Raw genomic sequence first — 11,297 nt, forward strand, 5'->3', positions numbered from 1 at the left:
GCGGAAGGCGGAGAACTTTTTGCCAGAGGGCCGCTGCCGACCACGGAATGGAACCGTAGAAGCAATTCTCGCGAGATGTAGAGTGGCTGGAGCCTGTGGAGAGGGGCGGAGGCCCAGAGGGGCACCACGTGGGGCTGCGGGTGCCGTATCTTGGGCTGCCGTCCAGTTTGGGTCTAGGTTGGAGCTGGAACCGTGGAGATGCGGAAGGAAACCCCGCCCCCCTTAGTGCCCCCGGCGGTCCGCGAGTGGAACCTTCCCCCTAATGCGCCCGCTTGTATGGAACGGCAGTTGGAGGCTGCGCGGTATCGGTCCGGTGAGCGGAGATCCCGGGCCTGGGGGCTCCCTCACCCTGGCTCGGGTTGCCCTTTCCCGGGACTGGCCTTTCCAGCCTGCCCCCGCCCCGCATGCCTTCCCGACCCCTGCCTCGCGTCTCTTCATTCAGTCCCCACCCTTGCCCCGGGTTCCTGAGCACAGATCCAGACTCGGCCCGCGTGCTGGTCTGTGCGGTCACCATGGAGACGAGCTCTTTCACTCCTCCCGCGCTGACAGCTTGTACTTCCTTTAGATGGGGCGCTTCTGCTCGGGGCCTCCAGCTTGAGTGGCCGCTGCTGGGCTGGCTCCCTCTGGCTGTTCAAGGACCCTTGTGCCGCCCCCAACGAAGGCTTCTGCTCCGCTGGAGTCCAGACGGAGGCCGGAGTGGCTGACCTCACTTGGGTTGGGGACAGAGGTATCCTAGTGGCTTCCGATTCAGGTGAGTCACTTTCTCCACAGCCCCACAGGTGGAATGGACGATGGAGTACAGATCAAACCAGGTTCAATCTTTAATTTCCCATACTCAGTGCTTGGGGGAGCTTGAGGGTGTTGGCCCGAAGGAGAGCTCTTGTGTAGCGGCAAAATAACGTTTCCGAGATTCCAATTTGCCTCATGGGAATTTCTAACAAAATTAGGAAGTGAATTGGAGCCATTTTTCTTCCCTATAACCTTCCCAATATCACCCCCCTCGACCCAGACCAAGGATGATCTTGATCTTAAAGATGATGCTTAGGTCAGCCTGTGCTGTCTCTTTCCATTTCCTCCCATTTTCTTCTTTTTAAATGTCTTCCTTCTGCTTTGTTTGTTCTGAAAGTCAGGTTCAGCAATGGAGTCTTTGGAGTTAAAAAAAAAAAATCAGTGTTTGGATATCGGCAGGCATTGCATGGAAGGATAAGTGGGACTTTAAAGACTGAACCTCTCTGACAGTTGAGCTTGAGCACTACCTACTTAAGACAACTTTTGGAGGGCTCTCTGTGCTTAACCTGTCACTGTGCAAGACATTCAGTTATTCACAACATTTCTAAAGAAGCTACAGGGTATTTATTCAAATTGTTCAACAAATACTAATGTCCAAGCAATTGGAAAGATTTAATCACACCAGACTGTATGCTACATAGATTGTTGAGACTTTGTCCTTGTCTATTGGGACTTATTTTCCAGTGTTTTCTCAAAGAAGCAAGATAATGGATTTTGCCAGCCATTCCATCTTTCCCTGTCTTCCTAGAAGCTTTCCCTGCTTAATTGTCTGGACTGTTATTAAGAAACAGTAATGCCAGCATAAAGCCAGATGGCTTGGAAATAAGCTAAATCCTCTAGTAATAATGGACTTTGCTTTTATAGTAATAGTTTACTTTGTTAGTTTAGTGACAGTGGACTTACTTGAAACCTAGAAGTGACTTACTGTATTACTGTAATCCACACTCATTTTCCTCAACCTTCTCCACACTCCCAACAGGTGCTGTTGAATTGTGGGAGCTGGATGAGAACGAGACACTCATTGTCAGCAAGTTCTGCAAGTATGAGCATGATGACATTGTGTCTACAGTCAGTGTCCTGAGCTCTGGCACACAAGCTGTCAGCGGTAGCAAAGACTTCTGGTGGGTGCTTATGCTCATTGCTTCTGCATCTTAGACCTCTTTTGGGTGTCTTTATTCTCCTGTTAGCCTCATTGAGTAATGTTTTGGGTGTGCTGTAAGAACACGGTTATTAATTATGACATATCTACAACATTTCTAGAGATATAACAATCCATTGTGAATAGGGCTTAGCAGAAGCCCAGTAGTCAATGACATAGGTCATGTCAGTTAAAGGAAGTTCTTGTTTGAACACGTGTTTTTATGTGGATACTCCAGGTCAAAATTAAGAATCTCTTTCCTTTTGCTTCTTAGCATCAAGGTTTGGGACCTTGCTCAGCAGATGGTACTGAATTCATACCGGGGTAAGTGCACATTCTTTTTAGTCCTGGCCTTAGCTGTTTTGTTTTTATTCTCCCCTTGGGCTCTTTGAACTTCAGATATCAGGGAAAACAGTTCCTTGTGCTTCTGCCTGATAGTTTTCTTCTAAAACTAGAGTCAGGCACAATATCTATCCATTGCTTTTTCAAATTCCTTATTTCTGGTAATGGCTTTACCATCTTCTTGGCTACATGAGACTCCAGCTCTCAGTCCTTTTCTGCCCTTGCTGCTTCCTCATGATCAGTGGGTCCCCGAGTTCTTCGGAGTCTTTTTCCACTTGGCCAGTGATTTCCCTTTCCATTTCTGATTATCTCTTTTGCTTTCAGGTTTTACTTCGCACAGATGGTGGCACTTACCTCCTCTCTCCATCTGCAGTCCCTCATCTTTTGTGGTTCTTGTGGCTTGTGGGTTAATATTCCATTTTCTTCTCAGGGCATTCAAGCCCTTCTGTGACTCCCCCTTCAGACATACTGCTCTAATTGAACCGGATCACGGGAGGTCCTTGACATTCTCCAAGAATAAACCCTGAGACTTGTGAATCTTGAACTTCTGAATATTCACCTCCATAAAATTTCTATTTTTCTGGCGAGAGCTATTACTTTCTATTAATGTTACTTTTTTATTTTTCTTTTACTCAATTTCATTAATAGTGGTAGCTGCTGACTTTATTCGGGGATCCACTCTTCATGAAGATAATACCTGGAGCATTAATGTGTGTGTGGCCAAGAGATGTAGATGTTGGATGAACACCTGGTTCCCTCAATGTCTAAGCGCCATTCCCTGCCAATTCTAACCACAAAGTGTATGGTTCACATATGTGCCACAGCAAAAATCACAAACTCCTTCAGGGTCCGAGACTTGTAAATGGTCAAACAATGTTAAATTGCCAACCTAGCATCTAATACACATGCCTTTTGTTTCTTAGGCCTGTGAGGGATTTTTTCCTGCTCTGCCCTAACTCTTTCAGCACTTCCTCCGTTCATCCTTTTTCATTAATTCTTTGTAGTTCTGTCTTACTCCCTCCACCAAATTGCGCATCCCTTGAGGGCAGAGGAACCACTTATTCTATCTTTTGTATCTCCCCCCCCCCCAACCTTGGTGCTTATCTCTGAGCTTTGCTTTCAAGTGAGCAATCAATTCCTTTTCATTGTTTGGCTTTCCGTGGATGCTAGGGCTAGGAAAGAACTGTGAGAGGTAGTTTGATTACATCTCCTGTCGGGTAGAGCCATATTCAGACTATCTCAGGTAGTCTGGCTAAATTGTATGTGGTTTCCACAGCCTGTAATAACAAATAACAGTGATCTTCAAAGTTTTTTACCATGTAGGCCTCCTGAAAATTTTTCAGAAAACTACCCTCTCACCTATTTTTTAATTTGGCATCTAATTTAAGTTTAAGTAGTTGCAAGGGAGGTACTTTCTGGCCATATCATTATTGTGCACTGGATTAGCAGATTAAGCCCCTTCAATCTCTGCAAAATGTCTACCAAGTAACCTAACTGGCTAAAAACCAACCTGCATTGCCTGCATTGTTAGGCTAGCTGGCCGAGTTAGGCCTAACTTTCTATTAGAAAAAGTCTCACTTCATTTTTAAGTTCAGTTCAGCCTGTCAGATGTGTCCTTATGACAACCATCTGCCGTGGTTTTCAAAATTTTCATTGTTAGACAGAAACAGAGATAAGTCCCAGAATCACTCTAGCGTTTGTGGTAGGATGAAGCAAGGCCAGCCCCTGCAGTGAATTTTACCCAGATGCTTTTTTTTGCTCTTTGACTCTTAGGGAAAAGCCTCTTTGGTTTAATATCTTAGGTTTTTGACACCTGGGCATTGTACCAGGGTACGATGTGGGGTGGGTGAGAGGTGTGCGTCCCTTCAACTGGGAGAAGGGGGATGTAAAAATGGAGGCAGGAAAGGGGCACTGGCAGACCCTGGCAGCTTCTCAGTCAATTTCAGCAAATGTTTCAGTGTGCAGACCTTCTTTGAAAGTGTCTGTATGTTATCTGGAGGTGTGTGGTTACTATTGTATTGGAATTGCTATTCTGGGATGTAAATTCCTTCACTCTTCTTGTGTAGCCCCTAATTTTTCTTTCCTTTTCTTTACTAATTCATTTTCTTCCCCAAGCCTTTGTAGGTTTTAGAACTCCATCAACATCTTCTTTTAGGTTCTGTCTAATCCAGAATCTCTCACAAAAATTTATTTAAATTGCATCATGAGATAAGGCCCTTTTCTCACACCTCCCTGGGTAGTATCTGGGCTGTGCAGTAGTAATGCCTCCAGCTTCTGCTCTGTCATACCTCACTACCTCTCTCCTTCACAGCTCACTCCGGGCAGGTCACCTGTGTCGCAGCCTCCCCCCACAAGGATTCCATGTTCCTTTCATGCAGTGAGGTGAGATACAGCCTTTCCTTCCCTCCCTACTTCCTGACCACACTTGAACCCTCTGGCCACAAGTCTAGTGTGGAGACTTGGCCAGCAGCTGCTTTTTTTTTTATGAAGCTCTTTTTTTGTTCTTTTCTGTTCTTCCTTCTAGGACAACAGAATTTTACTCTGGGATACCCGCTGTCCTAAGCCAGCATCACAGATGGGTGAGTCTGAGAGCCAGTGGTGGGAGGGTGGTCCTAGGAACCCACCTGGAAGAGTCTTCCTTGCCCAGAGACAGAGGCAAAGTCACCAGATGCTCAGTCAGTGTGACATACGGGACATAATCACTTCTTTCCCCACTGAGGCTCTGTTGATTGCATTTTGTGCAGTGCGTACCAAGAGGAAGGGTTGGTTTGTGGGTGACCAATTGACTTTACGTTTCTGGGATGGGTGGGTAAAGGGGCCGGAATTGATGCCATCATGCTTTAGGCCTGAAACCTGCGTGTGACTCATGTCCAGAAAGGGCTGGGGTCCAAAGGATAAATGAGGGTGTGAGGGTCAAGGGCAGGGACACAACTGCCTTAGCAGAGTTTGGGAAGGTAAATAATGGTGTTTCTTGGATTTGGAGTGACTTTGTAGGAGAAGCTTCTTCACAGAGCTGGGCTCTGAGTCTCGTTTCAGATCCCTCTTCTCTCATTGCAGGCTGTACTGCCTCTGGCTACCTTCCTACCTCCCTGGCTTGGCATCCTCAGCAGAGTGAAGTCTTTGTCTTTGGTAAGGCAGCCTGTCCCATAGCATTTGACTCTGGGACGGGGGAGGATGAGAGCACGCTGACCCCGTAATGCATGAGGCCCTAGCTGCTCAGTCTCAGCAACATGCTTGGGCATTATGTGAATTATACCAGTGGGAAGGGTGGGATGATCCAAGAGTGGGTTTAGTTTGGCTTGGGAAAACATGATGACTTTTTAGATTTGATTCCTGATTGTGTCCTCCAGCTCCTGTATTCTGGGCATGGCCAGAAGTCAGTGGACCACAAAACAAGTGGATTGCCAAATAGGGCATTCTGTTGGAGAGTAGGAATAACTCCCATGCTCTCATAGCTGCCAGGCTGTACATGTGATGACATAGTTAGTGGTTAAAATGATAACTACCTTGTTCATTAATTTTCACAATCACCAGTGACTAATTACCCTATTTGACAAAAGAAGAAACTGATGCTCAGAGTGGTTAGCTCCTGTAAGGTTGAGGAGCTAGCGTTCAGATCCAGCTATGGCTGACTCCAGGGCCCATGTTCTTATCTACTGTGATGGGCTTCCTCTTTTTTCTAGGTGATGAGAGTGGGACCGTCTCCCTTGTAGACTCCAAGAGTGCAAGGTGTGCCCTCAGCTCAGCTGTGCACTCCCAGTGTGTCACTGGGCTGGTATTCTCCCCACACAGGTACTGTCCTTTGTCCCCAGCAGCCTGATGGGTATGAATGGGACAGTGCTGGGTCATGCTTATGTTTGCAGAGCATCAGCTGATTAGGTCATTCCTTAAAGCAGATGGTGCTCTAGCTGAGGTTTCAGGAGAGGATGATCTCTGAAGACCATAGTCCTTTTTTGGGTAGTTTGGTTTCTGCCTGCACAGGGCTAAAATAAGATACTCTTCCTGCTCAACACCCAGAATGATTAATATTGTGTGCTTCTGAGACTGTGTGGTTGGGAAAGTTTCTGGGTTCTTGCTAAAGCTGAAGGGAGGACCAGATGGGGTAGTTGGCCGCCAGGATGATTATCCACCCTGGCTTATTCCATTTCCCTCCTCTTTCCCTGGAACTTATAATGTGGACTCGAGAGGTAGCCAGACCTTAACCCAGGGTGGGGATCGGGCCACCTCTTCCAGGTCACTTTTGGGTGGGAGGTGGGGGCTAGACCAGGCAGGATTCATCTTGGGACACTAGCTTTGCCAGTCATAACCCTCCCCTTGCTCTCCTAGCACCCCCTTCCTGGCCTCTGTCAGTGAAGACTGCTCACTCGCCGTGCTGGACTCAGGCCTTTCTGAGGTGTAAGTGTGAAGTGGGATCCTGTTGTCAAGAATCGGGGAGAAGAGCTGTGGGTGGCTGGGTCCTTTCTGTCTTCATCAAAGTGCATGGTCTCCCTCAAGGGGACCTGGTGGTGGGAGTGGGGAGACACTATCTCCCTGTTCCTGGGGCTGACTCACAGCCAGCTCTGTCCCTGGTAAGGAGGGGTGTGGTGGTAGGTGGGATTTCCAAGTCTGGTGATCTAGCCATCTCCAGAAAGGGACTACCCATCGCTTCTCAGCCTTTTGGCTAAGATCAGGTGCAGAAAGGGACTACCCTTTTCACATAAAGAACACATACGTATATGCAACGTGCTGTGGGGTGAAAGGCAGCAAACCCAGTACTGGAATTAATACTTCCTTCTCACCAAGAGAGCCATGATTTGCTCTCTAATCCTGGCCCATATTTCTCCCCTTGCTTTAGCCACCATTTCTTTATGGAATGAGGGCACCGGATTGAATGATTGATGAAGTTCTCTGTGGATAACTACATTGCTGTCCTAAGGACAAGGCCACACATATGGTGAAGTTTGTGTCACACATCCAGAAAGGTGCCCTGGTTGTGTTGGATTCTCTCTTCTCCAACTCTGCTTTTTCCTCTTGTCTCTCATCATGCCCAGACTTTCCTTTTTTCTCTTCTAGGTTTAGAAGCCGAGCCCACAGAGACTTTGTGAGAGATGCTACTTGGTCCCCGCTCAATCACTCCCTTCTTACCACAGTGGGCTGGGACCATCAGGTCCTCCACCACATCCTGCCTACAGAGCCTCTCCCAGCCCTTGGACCTAAGGGTGTTGCCGAGTAGAGTGGATTTAAGACAAAAAGCAAATCCCCCTGAGTATCCACTCCATCTGCCCCTGCCCTTTCTGTCTGTGATACCACACAGGAGCCTTATACAGTATGTTGGTACAGCAGATCTGGGCAATTAATAGGCTTTGTCTCTCACCCTGAGGGAAGCTGGATGCTGGGATCTTGCAGTCATAGGGAAGAAAAACTTTCTTAAAATTGGATATGTATGTGTGTCTGAGTGTGTGTGTAGATACATAGTTTTTGGTGGTGGGAGGGAATTAAAAAAAAACCCCATCTTACATCTTTCCCAAGCCCTCCCCCCACCAAAAAAAAAGGTCCAAAAGGGTTTTATGCTTCCTATGTAGCTGTGCATGAAGAATTGGCCATGACTGGATGAGGTGTGGGATGTGAACATCCCTGGATTCTTGGAAGCAGCTTATATACTACTCATGGAGATAGGAGCAACTTTATTTTTTATAGAACTTAATCTGCCTTTCTTAACGGCAATGCTTCCATTCACAAAAATCCCATCCAGCTCACCTTAAGGAAAAGCCAGGAGACTCATGTGGTTTTGCACATCTCTTTGCCATTAAACTGAGTCAAAAGTCCATTTTCTGGCTGAATAAAATTTTGGCTGGTGCCTGTATAACATTCCCGCCCCCACCACCCCATGGAATTATATATGTGAAAGATGAGTGTTTTCCTGTCATAGATCCCGTGGAAAAAGGTTGGGGGATGGTGGAGAGCATAAAGGCATTTCAGTTAAATTAAAAACTGACATAGACTTGTGCAGAGAAAGGTCTACCCTGTTTCTCACTGGAAAACAGCTTGGGGCCTGACCTCTCCTGGCTTCTAGACCCTTTTCTCTGGATATAGGAAGTCTGAATGCTGTCTCTAGGGACTCTGAAGATTTTAAAATACAGCATCAGAGAATCAGAAATACTAGTTGGTGAAATAAAAAGCTGAGGCTTTGTTGGCCTATCTTTTGGTGCGTGTATTATGTGTAGTTAGACATATCTCACTTATGGGAGTCATCTGGGTATCAGTCAGAGCCCAGTATTTGTATGTGTCCTTCCCTAGCTCCTTAGAGTAGCTACTTGGGACTTGAATATTGGGTTGCTTGGGTTGGTGGACTAGTTAACCCCAGAAATCATGGCCAATTACTGATGATGAAACTAAATAACAATCCATTATGTGCTTTGGTGCTTTGCGAGTTTAGCTCAGCTAAAAATCACCTGAAACTGGGCCAGTTTGAAGGGGAATATGGACAAAATATTTGTAAGTAAACCTTCCATGCTTCACCCTTGCCAAATGTGAGGTCTGTCATCACAATAACCCTGAGTAAAAATACTGGAATTTGTAGTTATGTGATTACTGGGTTTGGGGTAAGATGGGAAGAAAGCCTTCACTGCTCCTGACCATAACTTCTTGGAAGGTAATAGGGTGGGTGGGTGTGTGGAAACACTTAAGTTCTTCCCAGAGATAAACTTCACAAAAAGTTGTGATGGCTTAGAGAAAGGAGGGGTAAGGTGGTAGGAACTAAGTTTGCCTAGCTCTTTTCCTCCTGAACTCAGGAATGGTGGAAAGGAAAGCAGTGGAGATGAGAACCCAAGGAAATGTCTGTTTCAAGGTGGTTAAAATGACAGCAAAGAAGGAAACCCTAGTTTTTGAAAAACCACATTATCTTACTGTAAAAAAAAAAAAGTTGGTTTGGATTCATGTCTGTGTGGATGAGAGTAATCACATCTATTAATGATTGCCACCAAGACATTTGCAAATCTGATCAAAATCACCAGCCCAGGTAGGAATGACTGTCCCAGTTTGGGTTGAATATCTGTGTACAGTGAGCAAAAAAGGTGGTTTAAAATAGAAAGTGACTCCCCAATGAGAAATGCGATAGCCCATGTGGTTCAGTAAGTCCTGGACAAGGGGAGAGTTTCAGTAGTGTGAGCATGGACTCGACCAGTGACGGTTGGGAATGGGCTCATTTTACTTGGCTTAAACCTACAGGGATTTATATTGCATTTAATTTCACTGGTTCAGAGGTCTAATGCTGGAGTCAATCCATTTCCCCATCTTCATTGTTTTTATTGTGAAACCCATCGTCCTGACCCACAATTGTCCACTGCTGACCTTCAGTCATTGCAGTTACAGGCTCACCTTTCAGGTGGCACCCGGAGCGAAATGCTGAGGGAAGCTCCATGTGCTTTCAGGTGGCACCAGACACTGCTCTGATTCCCACGGTGTCTCCTGCTCCACAGGACAGCAGGAGGCCAGTTCTTTAATAGCCATATGAACATTACTTGCTGATTCTCCATCACGTTAGAGCAGCAAAATCATCCCAATAGTACTATCGTTATTAATTTATTACAATACTCTGAATTGCCTCAGTTTTTAAACAGCGTCCATGAAATCAGGGATGTGGGGGAAATACACACTTTTTAAATACATGTTAATATGTTAAAAATCCCTACACAGAACCAAAAATCTCATATCACATAAAACATAAAACACTGCTCTAGCTCACTTTTTTTTTTTTTTTTTTTTTTTTAAGTAAACCTACCACAAAAGGGGCTCAGATTCACAACCCTGAGGTCAAGAGTTGCACTCTACCAACTGAGCTAGCCAGGCAACCCTGTACTATTTTAAAGATGTAAAATGGTAAAGATCTTTCAAGTTTGCACCAATCTAGTCAACACTCTTTGGGCCCTTAGATTCAACTAACTGATTTTATTCAAGTCATATTTGTCCAGTTTATCCACATGTGTATCACCAAAGATTTGGCCAAATGCTCTCTTAAAAGCAAGGTGTTTCGGCTCCACCATCTTGCTTTCATCTAGTTGAGTGTAAAATACAGGAGGCGATGCACTGCTGTAGGTGTTTTTTCCATTAGCCAACTAGAAGACATTAATCAATGTCTTCTCCCTCATGAGAACAGGCTAAGCACTAGGGAGGAGTATTTTCAAGTATCCGGGTGGGTGTGTAAAATATATAACAATGGTGGTATTTTTTGAGAACAGACAGAGTGACATGGTGCAGTGACTTTGAACATAGCCCTCATTCAGTATTTACTATTCATCATCTGCTGCTATACACATGAGGGTTACAGTTGCCATCCTTGGCATGGTCATTGCTGAACGAAGCAGAGGTCACTCATGGGTGTCCATTGTTTCACTGCAGTGTTCTTTTCATCCTCAGTCATCATAAGGCATGGGACAGTTAGGTCTGAGATCCAGCCTTACCCACTGCAGCAGAATAGGATCCCGGAGTACTGACCCAAGTACAGATGAAGATGATCCAGACTGGCAGGCAAATTTAGCTCTGTCCAGGAGACAGCTTTCAGAACTAGTGCTTCTGGCAGAAGTCAGGATGGAAGGGCACAAATCTCGTGGGAAATCTAAGTGATATGGAATCTGGGGGACAGAAGGGGCCTGAGGAGAGGCTTAGAAGTAGAGACAGGCAGGCATTCACTTCAAGGGGGGACTTGAAAGATAACCAGCAAGGGCCCCAGGTGGCAAGACTGAGTCAGCATCCAGGCCTGAGGAACAACTGTAGTGTCTATAGTTTACAGAATAGGAAGAGAAATGAATACACAGACCTCTTAACAAGAATTAGGTGACTCAGGCTAGGAATTGGGAAAGAAGAACATGGTCATCAGCATTAGAAACCACACCAGTGGTAACGTAACCAGTGGTTCAAGTTGTTGCCTGGCCTGATCCAGTGTTGCTCTCAGGAAGCTTAATTATCTCCTGATTCAGGTCACTCAGGCCAAGGAATGGAGTATGGCATTGAGCATGCAAGTGGCCCCAGTGATGGTGCAGGGTAAGAACTG

At 45.8% G+C, this 11,297-nt stretch overlaps 1 protein-coding gene across 2 annotated transcripts; it reads left to right on the top strand.

Annotated features, from left to right (window-relative positions):
* Positions 1-4: 4 nt before the first annotated feature.
* Positions 5-7,799, top strand: WDR77 (WD repeat domain 77). 2 transcript variants are annotated; one of them, XM_032360757.1, is made up of 11 exons: positions 5-313; positions 566-751; positions 1,769-1,910; positions 2,202-2,251; positions 4,581-4,651; positions 4,794-4,848; positions 5,327-5,398; positions 5,953-6,061; positions 6,596-6,664; positions 7,322-7,397; positions 7,453-7,799. In XM_032360757.1, the coding sequence occupies exons 1-11, from the start codon at positions 199-201 to the stop codon at positions 7,603-7,605; spliced, it is 1,098 nt and encodes a 365-aa protein (XP_032216648.1). In that variant the 5' UTR covers positions 5-198; the 3' UTR covers positions 7,606-7,799. The 2 variants fall into 2 exon arrangements, with proteins under 2 accessions (XP_032216648.1, XP_032216647.1); XM_032360756.1 differs by having other exon boundaries at positions 12-313; positions 7,322-7,799.
* Positions 7,800-11,297: the final 3,498 nt, after the last annotated feature.

This window comes from Mustela erminea, chromosome 10 (assembly GCF_009829155.1).
Source record: "Mustela erminea isolate mMusErm1 chromosome 10, mMusErm1.Pri, whole genome shotgun sequence".
Lineage (NCBI taxonomy): Eukaryota > Metazoa > Chordata > Mammalia > Carnivora > Mustelidae > Mustela > Mustela erminea.